The sequence below is a fragment of the Physeter macrocephalus genome, chromosome 11 (assembly GCF_002837175.3).
Source record: "Physeter macrocephalus isolate SW-GA chromosome 11, ASM283717v5, whole genome shotgun sequence".
In the NCBI taxonomy this organism is placed as follows: domain Eukaryota; kingdom Metazoa; phylum Chordata; class Mammalia; order Artiodactyla; family Physeteridae; genus Physeter; species Physeter macrocephalus.
Genome location: NC_041224.1, coordinates 153,144,689 through 153,159,437, shown reverse-complemented (window position 1 = coordinate 153,159,437; position 14,749 = coordinate 153,144,689). Strand labels below are relative to the sequence as shown.

General features: G+C 48.4%; 1 protein-coding gene across 8 annotated transcripts in view; it reads left to right on the top strand.

The window, feature by feature from the left end:
• Window positions 1-14,749, top strand: part of DPF3 (double PHD fingers 3) — a 262,495-nt gene that overhangs the window by 188,367 nt on the left and 59,379 nt on the right. Inside the window, exon 9 of one of the 8 annotated variants that reach the window (XM_055088573.1) lies at window positions 1,269-1,413. The exons of the other annotated variants lie outside the window; for them this stretch is intronic. Within the exon in view, the coding sequence (XP_054944548.1) occupies window positions 1,269-1,413 (145 nt within the window). Of the gene's footprint in view, window positions 1-1,268; window positions 1,414-14,749 lie in introns of those variants that run through there. 8 annotated transcript variants of the gene reach the window in all.

The window sequence follows — 14,749 nt, the reverse complement described above, 5'->3', positions numbered from 1 at the left end:
TAATTATCGATATGTATGTTCCTATTACCATTTTCTTAATTGTTTTGGGTTTGTTATTGTAGGTCTTTTCCTTCTCTTGTATTTCCTGCCTAGAGAAGTTCCTTTAGCATTTGTTATAAAGCTGGTTTGGTGGTGCTGAATTCTCTTAGCTTTTGCTTGTCTGTAAAGGTTTTAATTTCTCCATCAAATCTGAATGAGATCCTTGCTGGGTAGAGTAATCTTGCTTGTAGTTTTTTCCCTTTCATCACTTTAAATATGTCCTGCCACACCCTTCTGGTTGCAGAGTTTCTGCTGAAAGATCAGCTGTTAAGCTCATGGGATTCCCTTGTATATTATTTGTTGCTTTTCCCTTGCTGCTTTTAATATTTTTTCTTTGTATTTAATTTTTGATTGTTTGATTAATATGTGTCTTGGCGTGTTTCTCCTTGGATTTATCGTATATGGGACTCTCTGCGCTTCCTGGACTTGATGGACTATTTCCTTTCCCATATTAGGGAAGTTTTCAACGATAATCTCTTCAAATATTTTCTCAGTCCCCCTTTTTTTTTTCTCTTCTTCTTCTTCTGGGACCCCTATAATTCGAATATTGGTGCATTTAATGTTGTCTCAGAGGTCTCTGAAAATATCCTCAATTCTTTTCATCCTTTTATCTTTATTCTGCTCTATGGTAGTTATTTCCACTATTTCATCTTCCAGGTCACTTATCCGTTCTTCTGCCTCAGTTATTCTGCTATTGATTCCTTCTAGAGAATTTTTAATTTCATTTTTTGTGTTGTTCATCATTGTTTGTTTGCTCTTTAGTTCTTCTAGGTCCTTGTTAAACGTTTCTTGTGTTTTCTCCATTCTGTTTCCAAGATTTTGGATCATCTTTACTATCATTACTCTGAATTCTTTTTCAGGTAGACTGCCTATTTCCTCTTCATTTGTTTGGTCTGGTGGGTTTTTACCTTGCTCCTTCATCTGCTGTGTATTTCTCTGTCCTCTCACTTTCCTTAACCCACTGTGTTTAGGGTGTCCTTTTAACAGGCTGCAGGTCTGTAGTTCCCATTGTTTTTTGTGTCAGCCCCCAGTGGGTAATGTTGGTTCAGTGGGTTGTGTAGACTTCCTGGTGGAGGGGACTGGTGCCTGTGTTCTGATGGATGAGGCTGGATCTTGTCTTTCTGGTGGCAGGACCACATCCAGTAGTGTGTTTTGGGGTGTCTGTGAATCTATTATGATTTTAGGCAGCCTGTCTGCTAATGGATGGGGTTGTGTTCCTGTCTTGCTAGTTGTTTGGCATGGGGTGTCCTGCAGTGGATCTTGCTGGTCGTTGAGTGGAGGTGGGTCCTAGCGTTGAGATGGAGATCTCTGGGAGTGCTCTCCCCGACTGATATTACGAGGGGCTGGAAGGTCTCTGGTGGACCAATGTCCTGAACTCGACTCTGCCACTTCAGAAGCTCAGGCCTGACACCTGGCCGGAGTACCAAGACCCTGTCAGCCACATGCTGGGTCATCCTGGAGAAGATGGACTGAAGCCAGGAGAAAGCTAGAGGATGGGAAACCTGTCAGAAGGCTTGTTTGATGAAATCAGGCCCATGGTGGTGACATTCTGTACCCAGGCTCTACTCGTGAAGGGGAAAGGAGTGCCTCGGGAAGCTGAGCACACGCTTTCACAGCCGAGGCGCATGTGGGCGCGGATTCATGCCATGTGTTTTTAACTTTGCTCAAAGGATTTTGTGGTAGGTGCCCTTAAATTGAACAATTCAGTGTAATTCAAGGGACCAGACCTTTAAAAATATTTAGACTCTAGGGTTTGAGGGTGATTCCTGTGCATTTCAGTCAATCAACTCAATCAGCTGATGTCAATTGGCTGCCTTCACCAAATATTTGAAACAGTGAACACACCTTGGCCAAAACCTTTCTTTGGATTAGTGTGGGTTTTCCCCTAATCCCCACCCCAACTTTCCCCTGTAACATTGCCTCCTGTCTTAGTTTCCTTGGCTGCTATAACAAAATACCAAAGACTGGCTGGCTTAAAGAATAGAAATTTGTATTCTCACAGTTCTGGCGGCTGGAAGTCCCAGACCAATGTGCCATCAGGGTTAGTTTCCTCAGAGGCCTCTCTCCTTGGCTCGCAGGCGGCTGCCCTCTTGCTACCTCTTCACATGGTCATCCCTCTGTGCACGTGTACTTCCAAAGTCTCTTTGTGTGTCCAAATTTCCTCTTCCTTTTTTTAAAAAAAATAAACTTATTTATTTTATTTTATTTTTGGCTGCATTGGGTCTTCATTGCTGCATGCAGGCTTTCTCTAGTTGCGGCGAGTGGGGGCTACTCTTCATTGCAGTGCACTGGCTTCCCAATGCAGTGGCTTCTCTTGTTGCAGAGCACAGACTCTAGGCACGTGGGCTTCAGTAGTGTGGCATGTGGGCTCAGTAGTTGTGGCTCGCGGGCTCTAGAGCGCAGGCTCAGTAGTTGTGGCGCACAGGCTTAGTTGCTCCGTGGCATGTGGGATCTTCCCGGACCAGGGCTTGAACCCATGTCCTCTGCATTAGCAGGTGGAGTCTTAACCACTGTGCCACCAGGGAAGTCCCCAAATTTCCTCTTTTTATAAGGACAGCAGTCAGATTGGATTAGGGCCCATTCTAACAGTCTCATTTTAACTTTTGCTCTTTCATCACCTCTTTAAAGGCCGTAGATCCAAATATAGTCATATCCTGAGGTACTGGGGGTTAGGGCTTCAACTTATGAGTTTGGGGGGGGCACCGTTCAGGCCATAACACCTTCTTTAATTCTTGCCCTCTTTCAGGGTTCAAGCCTTTCATGTGACAGACCCTTTGTTTTCTTACCAACTACTGTCATCTGGACAGAACCTGAAAAGCAGGCAGGAGGTGCCCACCTCCCCGTGCCAGCTTCTGAATAGCTATGATGCTGAGGTCTCTGCCTGCCCCCTGGGGAGAGGTTCCCTTGGTGCAGTCACCTTTGTCTTCCAGAAAGGAAAATGTATTGACCTGTACTGGTCAGCTGGCTTTTGTGTTTCCCTGTCTCTCCTCTCATCCCTTCTCTGATTTAAGTGGTGAAGGCATAGCTATTGTCTCATGCCGCGAGGAGTCCGAGAATGATCTCCTTTGATTTGGGTTGCTGTCTGGAAAGTGTTTACTAGTGATGGTTGCTCTCTCTAAAGTATTTATTAGCTTGGTATTATTTCTCACTTCCCCCAGTGCTGGCTTATCTCCTTTACATCTCTTCTCAAATGTCAGTCCGTTTTGTCCCTGTGTATAGGTGCTTTCCTCGAGCCGCGGGGTTTGGAGTGCTTCTCTTTGGTCTGGGTCTCTTTCATGTGTGTGCACAGTGATAACAGCCACAGAGGAAGGTTCCTTGTGACCCCCAAGTATACTGCGGACCCCCAGTGGATCCAGGGGGTCTCCTCCTTAGCCATTCCTGTGGGCCCCTCCTGCCTGTCTGTTGACTTCCAAGATGGACACTGGCCCCTATTTTTCTCTGTCCACCAGGATCTCCTCACACAGTCTTGTGGGTCAGTGTCTTCTGTCTCTTCATGTCTTTACCGTGAGGCCAGACAGCCTTGCTTAGGGAGGAAGCTGCATCTTTTCTCCTGGATGGAGACGCATCCCTAAGTATCCGGCTGTGTTCTCTCTCTGTGGGTTTGCCAGTGAGAACTCTCACTCCAGCCCCCCTCGACTCCCCTTCCCCTCTCCCTGCTGATGAGAAATTGGGTTCTTCATAAAGGATCATCCGACTACCCAAGGGATTTAAACTGCATAGAGGACTTCCCTGGCGGTTCAGTGGTTAAGACTCCCCACTTGTACTGCAGGGGACACGGGTTCGATCCCTGGTTGGGGAATTAAGAGCCTGCATGCTGCGCGGTGAGGCCACACACACAGACACACACACACACACATACAAAAAACTGCATAGAAAAGAATAGCTGTACCTGGGCTCTTCTGGGGTCTTCTCACACGAGGAAGGTTCCAGAACCCTCACAAACACCATTTTAACGACATCTCCTCATGAGGCCTCTGAGAAGTCTGTGATTAGCTCTAATTTTACTAGCGGGGAGGGTGAGGCAGAAAGGCCCTCAATGTCCACAGAAGCCCTCCCTTTCCTCTTCCCCAATTTCTCTGGACAAATCCAAGACAGCGGCTTTTCCCGGGTTCTCTGCAGCACAAACACCACCAATGTGTTTGCTTCTCTGAATGTGTGCTCTGTTCCCTCCCACATTCCCCTGGTGAGCGGCCCCCCAACCATTTTCGTGTTGAGTGCTAATTGCCAGCATCATTAATAGCCAGTCATTAGCTGCTCCCACTGTTTGGGGTGGGGGTGGGCTCCCATCCATCCTGCCCCTAAATGCCACTGGGGCTCTGTGGTGAATTGAATGTGACAGCTCTGCAGCATCCTAAGGTCTCCGCTTTGTGATCCTCCCTTGGCAAGGCTTTTGGAGTGGGGGAGGGAGGCAAGAGAGCTTAATCCAAGAGGCTAATCTGCAGTTCCCCCAGGAAAAGTTCTGGATGCCAGTGAGGTGGGAATGCTGACTTTTCCCTCTTGAGCAGAGCTGCAGCGGGACCCCCGCTGCGTGTGAGCACAGGCTTATGGGACAAATAGCCCTACAGACTCAGGAGGTGTCAATGTCACGGGCATCTGCGTTTGCACCACCTGCAGCAGTAGAGACCTTTTGACTTTGGTCCTCCTGCTGTCCCTTGCTGCATCCCCCGGCTGTGTCTCCAGCACATTGCTCATCCTTGCTTCTGCTGCTGCTGAAAGGGCAGAGCGGAGCGCTGGAGCCAGCACTGGCTGCCCCCCGCCCCCCCACCCCCCACCATGCTGCCCTGTGCTGCCAGCTCAGCACTCGACTGCCATTCCTCCCATCCTCCGCCCCCTCCCAGCTGATGTTCTCCCGCCTTTGTTCCTCTCCTAGTCTCTCATTTTCTCCTGAATATACACTGTTTGTCTCCTTGGTAGGTCTGTCCCCTTTCCTTTGTGTCCTGACCTCTCTGTCTCAACTCCAGGCCACCCAGGGGTTCTTGGAGCTCAGACACTCCCCCTTGGGAGATAGGATTTTCTGATGGGGTCTTCCCTGCCTGAGCTGCTGCCCTTCTCCTCCCTGTGGGAGGCTGGATTCTTCTTCCTTCTTCTGTTTCTCTGACCACCTTCATCTGCTTTCTACAAATGAAATCACTGTGTGTGTGCACATGTGTGTACGCGTGCCTACATATAGATACACACACACATAGACTACATATATATGAATAAAAGGAGGGAGGGTTTGGGCAGGTTAGGACTCTGAGAGGTGCCACTCAGAGGCATCCTGTCGTGACTCCTTAAATGTCACCTTGGTAAACAGGGTAGCAGAAAGAGCACTGGGTTAGAATTCAAAACTCCTTTGACACAGGCTCACAATGTCAAAGCTCTTCTTGAATTTCTTTTTACCTTCTCTGCAGGGAAGGGAATAGGGAATCTATTATAGACGATGTTTTCAAGGTACCTTTTTTGCAGGGGGTGGGGGTTATGGGGATGTCTGAGGTCGTGGACCTGTATGAAAAAGCTGTGTGAATAAATTCAATCTAATACATTCATCTGTCTATCCATCGATTTATCCATCTATCCACCACCCATCTGTTGGTTTAGTAACCATGTGTCGAATACTGCCTTGGTCCCTTTCCTCGAGGAGCTCTCAGTTGTGAACAGGAATGTGTAATAGGGTATGTATAGAATGTGGTGTAGGAAGCCAAGGGCTCAAAGGCACAGCACACTTTCTACTCCTTAGGGCAGTAGGGCTCTAAATGTGGTATCAGCATCACCTGGGAACTTCCTGGAAATGCAGATTCTTGGCTCCGTCTGGAAACGGGTGCTCTGAGGGTGCGGGCCAGCAATCTATGTTTTAAAAAGCCCTGCAGGGCATTGAAAGCTTCAGAACGTTAGAAATGTTAGAACGCTTAAAAAGCATTAGGGAGTTTGCAAAGGCTTCCCTGAGGAGGTGACCTTCAAGTTAGCCCTTGAAGAATGAGGAGAAATTTACTGGGTGGGAGAGGGCTTCCCAGACAGAGGGAACTGCGTGTACAAAGGCAGGGAGGTGTGAAATAGTATGGTGCGTTCAGACAATTGGTAGTAGTTGTGTCTGACAGTGGTACTGGAGACATGATGGAACGTGGGCAGGGGCCGCAGCTGGAAGCGTCTTCTCTGCCAGGCTGTGTAGTTGTCATCTTGTAGGAAAAGGAGAACCATGTTAGCAATTACTAGAAGTAAGAACAAATGATTTATAAAGAAATATGTGTGGCATATTATAAATTATCGTATGGTGTATCTCTTATTTAATAGCATAAATGAATGTAAAATGCTCTCTACAGCATACTTGGACCTCCTATGGGGGAAATGTGTTTTAAAGTATGGATCTATAAAATTTATTCCAAGCCTATTTCTCCGGTCCCTGGAATGGAAGTTGGGTTGTCCTCAGTTCCAGGAGGTCTCAGTCTTCTGTCTAATAGTGGTGGCCTGGCATATAGCTAGGCTCTCAATATCTGTCAAGAGAAGAAAACTCCCCACACCAGTGTGCCTTTGGAGGGCATGTTGCACTCTGCAGAACTGAAAGAGGAGAGCCGAGTTGATTAAGGGTAATGTTGGCTGATTGGATAATCTGAAAATTAGTCTGATAATGTGCAAATTTTCTAAAAGCAGCATATGATGTCATTGCCACACTGATGGGAAAGATCGAACAGATGTTCGTCTTCTGACATCTCTGTCCTCTAACATACAGCCCAGGGGCAATGGATACAGCTTTAAGAGAGAGCGTGAAAATCACGTTTGACACAGCTTAAGCATTTTGGATCAGTCTGAAAGGTGCCTGAAAACCTATAAAACCCACACAACTCACCACTTACCCAACCTTGACGCAGGACGTTCAGGCTTCGTTACTGGGGAGAGAGAGGGCAGTTCAGATCCAAGGCTTTGTCTCGAAAAGTGCGCTGCTTCTCGCTCCCCAAAGAGCAAATTTGGAAACTAACAACCGGTGTTCCTTAGGTGAATTGTTATTTCACTAAACAGTTTACAGATTACAAAGCAAAGAAGAATCTGAGGTTGCTCTGGCCTTGAAGGTATACTTGGAGTTAACTCTCCAGACCCGTGGGTCGTCCACAATCTTGACCCCGTGACTGAGAAAATGCCACTGGAATTGGCTGGGCCAGTGTGTGAATCGCAGCTCGGCCACCCTGCCATCTTCTGTCTGTGTAGATGTCGGGCAGTACTTACATTTCTCTGTTCCTTCGTTGCCTCATCCGTAAAACAGAGAGAACCATCATTCTGCACTCACGGGGTTGCCGTGAGCCTTCCTGAGGTGACGTGGGTGTCTGGCACCAGGCCCACACTCTGAGGGTGCCGACATCCCATCTCTGTGCCATTCAGGCCAGCAGAGCATGTCCAGGACCACAAATGGCTAATCTGAGCCGGGGCCTGTCTGTGGCCATGTTGATGCTGGGGAGCTAACTGCCTATGGGGGTCTCACTGGCATCAGGAGGAACTATCAGAGCCTGACCCAGCCCTGGCACATCCTTTGCTAAATCTTAGATATGGGACTCCAATCCTTCCACATAAGCTAAACATGAGTATTTACTGAGCACTTACTGTGCATGCACCCACTCGCGGGGCCAAGTGTAACTAGGGCTCCAAAAAGATATAACATGTGGTCTCGGTCCCAGGACAACTTCTGGTCTAATTGGGGAAATAAGATGGATATGTGAAACCTGGTGGGAGGAAGCTGTGGAGCAGAATCTAGCCGGGTGTGCATCTCCGTATCTACCATCCCATTTCCCCAGGATCCGGCATCTACTTGCCACTTGCCTTTCTGTGAGCCTCTTTTATTTCTCTCACCTTTTTGGCCTAATTACCTAGAATGTTCGGGATTGAAGAGTTTCGTGTCCTGATCAATGACAAGGGCAATAATACTTGCTGACATTCCTTGAATGTGTCAGACACTGTGCTAGGCATGCCACGTTTATCTCATTCATTCCTCACAGTAACCTTATAAGGTCGGTGCCATGTCCCCTAGAGAACACCAAGGCACACAGAGACTGAGGGATGTGCCCGTGGACACAGAGCATGAATGTGAATTCTCCAGTCATGTGTCACTTCTTGGGAAAGCCTACTTATTTACACCTTTGATCCTTTTTCCTGCCTTTTCAGAAATAAAATTATTTTACAGAGGAAAAGAAAGAGGGAAAGACATGGTGGAATACCTACTTGTGCCAGGCACTTTACACATGTCATCTCGTGTAATGTTTGCAAGTCTGTGAGGCACATGCTATTACTCTCATTTTACAGATGAGGAAACAGAGGCTCAGAAAGGTTGAGGAACTCTCCCCAGGTCACACAGTTAGCAAGATCAGAAACTGAGATGTGAATGTGCTTGAGTTGGACACCATTCAGTCATGTCAGGACATTGGAACCCCAAGTGATGGATCCCAATCTCCACCTGGGGTGTTTATCATAGTCCTACTGATGTCCCTTAATTTCCCCCTGTAGGCCAATTGTCAAGTGCACCATGTTGCATAGTGGCTTTTCAAAAGAAGTGAATGTATTAATGGGCAGTATCGAGGTCAGCCTGGGCTGTGTAACAAAATACCATAGGCTGGGTGGCTTAAACAATAGGAATTTATTTCTCACAGTTCTAGAGGCTGAAAGTCCAAGGTAAAAGTGATGGCAGGGTCGGTGTCTGGTGGGGACTCTCTCCTTGGGTTGGAGATGACCATCTTTTTGCTGTATCCTCCCATGGTCTTTGCTTGGTACATGTCGGTAGAGAGAAGCAAGCTCTCTGGTGTCTTTTCTTATAAGGACACTAATCCCACCGTAAGTGTCTCATCGCTCAATACCATCACATTGAGGGTTAGGGCTTTAACATATGCATTTTAGGGGAGGAACAATTCAGTCCATAGCAGGCAAATGTAATCTTCAGAATGAACTTTAGCTGTTTATGATGTTATATGGAATCCCCCTTTACAAATTCTGCTTGAGACTTTAATTTGTAAATGAGTTTTGCTCTAGAAAAAAATCACACATCACTCAGTTCAATAATTTTCCTGCATCTTTCTCGCTCATTCTATGTCTCAGTCTTTCCAAGCTCTTATATCTCTTTCTGACCTTGTTCTTAAAAAAAAAATAATAATGCTGTACCTGAAATGAAAATCCTAGGATTAATCCTTGGCTCTGTTTTCCTTCACCACCCTTTTGGCTCCCCCTCCAAAATATACCCCGAATCAGTTTCCGTTTCTCCATCCCTATCACCACTGGCTCTTCTTTGGATCATTGCAACTTCTTTATTAGTCTCTCTGCCTTCGTTCTTACCTCTTATAGACTTTTCTCCAAGGAGTAGCCAAAGTGGTCTTTCAAAAGTATAAAATAGATTATGCCATGCCATGCTCTCAAAACTTTCATCACACTTGAATACAGTCCAAGCTCCTCACCTTGAGGGCCTGCATTTTTGCTTCTCATAGTGTGGTCAGCAGTATCCACATCACCCGGGACTCAGGTGATCAACCTGTGCAGGCTGGCCCAGGATATTCCCAGTTTTAGACTGAAAGTTCTGTGCCCTGGTAACACCTCAGTGCTAGGCAAACCTGGATGTTTGGCTACCCCACGGGGAAGCGTGTAAGAAATGTGGGCTCTCAGGCCCTACCTGGACCCATGAATCCTAATCTGAATTTTAATGAGATCCCTAAGTGATTTATTTGCACAACACTCAAATTTGAGAAGTCCTTGCCTCCAGGGCCTGCTGACCACTCTGACTTGACTTCCCTCGGGTGTGTTGTATGTACCCGTGGCAGGATAGTATCAGGTGGGCCAGCTAAGAGCCACACTGCCTGGGTTCAGGACCAACGTAGCGTGACTTTACACAAGCTTCCTTGTGCCTTGAGTATCATCTGTGTAAAATCAGAACACTAATGCCTCTGTATCATAGGGTTACGCACTGGTGAAATAAATTAGTTCACATACAGCACAGCACTAACAGATGTGTATGACACAATGTGATATCACTGTCACGTGTCTCATTAGAGCCGTGGTCCTCCAGCTTGAGCACATCAGAATCACCTGTTCCTTAAAACGCAGACTTCCGGATCTCCCACCCCAGAATTTTGGATTCAGTAGATCTGCGGTGGAGACCTAGAATCTGCATTTTTAAGAAGTCATGTGAACTATGTGAACCACTGCCTTAGAGAAATCCAGCTTTCGAAGACCTATGGCCAATCTGTGTTTCCCTTTAATTCTTTTTACTTTTGGATGCACCGAGTCAGGTAGCCAGGAAACAGGTTGCATTGTTAAATCTGGTGGGGGGAGAAACTTGGTTTTCATTCTTTTCCTAAGGCCCTGTCCTACCACGGGCAAATGTCTCTGTGGCTCCCAGCACCCGCTTCCCGGCTTGCTTTCTGGGTGTGTTCCTGGTCTGGGCCCTCCTCTCTGGGCTGGGCTGCCTGTCAGCTCTGTGGTCCCTTGACTGTCTCCTCATCCTCAGGTCTGATGCTTGAGACTCATCCTTTTCTTTTCCCTGAGTACTGCTTTTTAGTCTGAAGGACACAGAAAATGCTGGTCCCTTGTGGACTGATGGGGTTGACATACCCGAGTCCTGTGGAGGTGGTGGTGAGGAGGGGTGGAGAGGGGCAAGGCTGAGCAAGACAGGAAGGGAGCTTGCTGAATTCTGACATCACAATAATAATATCCTGACAACTGAAGCAGACGAGGCTTATCCTGCTCTACAGCACCGGGATGTCCTGCATTTCTCTCAGGGGAATGACACCACTTCATTCACAGCCCTTTTGACATAGTTCCTCTCAAGTGAAACGTTTTCCCCCTCACCTGACTCATTTGGTGGCAATAACAAGTTGCTACACCAGGGCATGACCTGACCCACGTGACCTGCCACTGGAAAATGGAAACATCTTGTGCTTTCCTTAATCAGCACTGAGAAAAATAATCAACTTTGCTTAGTCTTCTTCTCACTCTTCGGAAGCGTCAGTAACAGACCTGGGGTGTCTGGCCTAAGGCTGGAGCACAAAGGACATTACCGAAGGGTCATGTGACCATCTAGTCCCAGAAGTAGTGACATGGTGTCCGAAGTCCTGGCAAGTGGCAACTCTAACCAAATACATCCATTAAGATGGAGACATCAGTGTGAGCAGACACGTGATTTCTGATTTTACAGCACAGTGTCTTGGAGTAAATATTTACAAGGTGTGTGTCTAATGGTATGAGTTTTGTGTTCCATAAAGATGGAGGAAAAGGAGATAGGTACAAGGAAGGGTGAGATGACTGACACACATTTAAAATTTTTAGGAAGATTCTACAGCTACCAAAGCACATAGTAAGACAGGACCTATATTCTCACTGGCCGGTTCAGAGCTCCTGGCAAGAGACCAAACATGAGGTTCAGGGGGCCCTGGGGGCCAAATGAGCCTGGGAGTTCTTAACTCCTTCCATCCTGGTTTTCCAAGAAATGCCTAAGGGAGAGGATTCCCGTGGGAGGGCAGACCCACTGGCTTTCTCCACCACCACTTTATTCTCTCCAGTGGGCTCCCCCACTCTTTATGTTGCTTCTGCCCCTCACTCTTTTTTTTTTTTTTCTTAAATAAATTATTTATTTATTTTTGGCTGCATTGGGTCTTCGTTGCCGCGTGCAGACTTTCTCTAGTTGCGGCGAGCGGGGGCTACTCTTTGTTGCGGTGCGCAGGATTCTCCTTGCAGTGGCTTCTCTTGTTGCGGAGCACGGGCTCAGTAGTCGTGGCTCGCGGGCTCTAGAGCACAGGCTCAGTAGTTGTGGCGCACGGGCTTAGTTGCTCCGCGGCATGTGGGATCTTCCCGGACCAGGGCTCGAACCAGTGTCCCCTGCATTGGCAGGTGGATTCTTAACCACTGCGCCACCAGGGAAGCCTTGCCCCTCACTCTTTATGTCCCCTGTTATGGGCAGAACTGAAGCTGGCAGTGCCTTAGGATGGTCACTGAGTACTCGGGACACTTTACATCCACTGAATTCCTGGTCTGTCACTTCCCTTTGCCTGGCAGTTGGTTTTTTTTTCCCCTCCCTAAGTATTTATTGTCAGCTCTGTGTCAATCACTATGCCAGGTGTTGGGGATTCAGAGATTAAAGACACCGCTCCTGCCCTCAGGGAGCTCACGGCTAATAGGGAGAGAGATGTGTACACAAATATGAAGCAAGGATGAAAGGCTGAGTTCCTCTGGGTTTGAAAAACTTCGCTCTTCTTTCATCCTATTATAATCCTCAAATAATAGGCCTAAAAGTGGCCTTAAGACATCTAGCATATTCTCTTGCCTCTAGATGGGCCTGCATTCAAACAAACCTGGGCCAGGGACACCTTCCCAGGTGCAGACGCCTCTCCAGAGACGCCTGCTTCTGCGACCGCGCCTTTAACTGCTGAATCGCGCTCATGTCCAGCTTTCTGGTAGCATGCGCTGCCATTTCAGCTCCTTCTGTCTCCTGATGTCTTTGACAATACGGTGACTTAGGCCCATCCATAAACCCAAAGGCTTATTAAATCAGCCCTCGGCCTTCTCGTCTCCAGGAGGACTAATCTCGGGGCCTGGAATCATTCTGCGTTAGCAGTACCCTCTCCTAAATCCCTATCATACACTCACCCTGTGCTCAATGCCAGGTGAAAGAATGGTGCGTGAGGTCTGACGGTCATGTGCTGAGTGGACCCTGGTGTTCGTTTTCCCCACCGGCCTCCCCAGCTGCCCCGCCTTCCACATTCAGGGAGGAAGGCATCATCCGTCTTCCCTCTGGAGCCCCAGGGTGGGACCAGAGTTGCTGTTAGGTGGCCAAGAAGAACCAGCCTGAATGGAAGCCCAACATTTTTATTCCTTGGATCCGTGGGATTTATTTTTTCATCAGTTCTAGGGAAGCAATGAAAAAAGGTGTCAGGCCTTGGGGATAATTTATATGAGTAAACACGTAAGGGGCAGGGTGAGCAAGGGCATGAGAATTAAGGCCATTTATCCAGGCTTGGAGGCTCTGAGTGCCCTCTGGTCCAGCCTTCCCCACTGTCTTTATCTTGCCACTTTAACCCTCTCCTGGCTCTACTCCACTTGGGCCCAGCATGGATCTCTTCACAGCCTCAGCCTTCCGCCGCCTCCCCCGCCCCTCCCGGGTCCCTCATTAAAGGCTGGGTGGATGGGAGCACGCTGCGGCAGTGGCCTCCAGCTGAGGCCTGCTCGCTGATTCTGAAGGGAAGGCACGTTGGCTCACCCCCTCGCTCCCCTCCCGCCCTGTCTCCGCAGCTTCCTCCTCCAGCCTGGCCTGTCCAGTATGCCCTGTGTGGCCAGCCTGAGGCTGCCTTCCGCTCTCCGTCTTTTCCTTTCCCCTTCTCTTTACTCCGTCCTCCGAAGATGCGCTCTGCACCGCCAAATGGCACCAGGCTAGGATGCTTTACACTTGAGAGATGAAGTAATAACAGGTGGCAAGACCAGAGGCTGCCGGAGCCCAGGATTCTGGTTGCCATGGCAACATGTCAGACCCTTGGAGGGACGGGAACCGTCAGCCGTGGAGGGTGGGGGGGGCGAGGAGAGGCACAGCGCCTCCTGGAGGGCTCTTCTCTGTGCCCCTGGGGTCCCGGAGCACTGCACACCCCTGCTAGCGGGCCCTGGGGAGACAGCTGCTGGCCTGGGGCTGGGGTCAGGCTGGGTGGCGGGCACGGGACATGGCCCCACATCTGTGCACACCAGGCCCTGGCAGGCGGTTGGAGCGTCTGCCCAGGATGTGAAGTCACGCTTTCGTGGATGTGCCATGGAGGAGCCTAAACTTCTGGCTTGCTTCCTCTTTCCCTAGGACACTAGGGCTGCAGCTCTGGTCTCGGCAGAAGCAGGTGAAGGGCTGTTGCTTGTGGCCAGCCTGTGCCCACCGCTCATTTTCCTCTTGAGCGGCAGGCAGGCGTATTGCGGCAGAAATCAGGCTGAAAGGGGAAAAGACAGCCCTGTCTAGGGGGTAGTTCAGGAAGATTTGGGGCCCTGTTTGCCCTCGACACGTGGCCTGACTGAAGTAAAGAACCCTGTGGTATGGTCATGTGCCACGCTGCCGTTCCAGAATGACTGCTCACCCTTTCCCGAGTGTGCTGGTGGGACTCTTTGGGGCTTGGCTTTTCCTTTCTCTTGGGTTGATTTATTTGAATGTTCCCTCCCACCTTCTGTTATTATTATTATTATACTGGGGGGATTTCCTCATGAAATTTGTTCGGATTTCCACTTTTTTTCCTTTGAGCTTTTTAAAGTTATTCCCCTCCCGCCCCCCAGGTAAACCCCTAAACTCTCAAGTCTCACTTTATTTTCTCAGCAGCTTCCTTGTATCGCTTATATGATCTCAGCCCATGAACATTCATCAACAGAAAACCAAAGCCATCATCGCGGACGCTGCCATCGAGATACCACTCGGGTCTTTGGCCTCCCCGTCATCTTGCTCTATAAAGTGGGACTCAATTTCCCATAAGCGGAAGCAGAATCTCTATTTAAATGCACTTGCAAGGTCTGGACGAGTTTCCTATTTATAGCAAAATCCTTTTTATAATGACCTCATAGACAGTGCCAGGAAATTGCTCACGGATGGGTCAGGCCAAAGGCCAATAAAGCCACAGTGTGAGCTTTACTTAAAAAAATTCCTTCATGAGCCTATGGAATTCTTTGGAGAAGTGTTTTCACGGAGTATATGACAATAAATGGGGCCACCGGGATGGATTACAGTGGTAGAGACATTAAACTTAAGTTCAAAGGG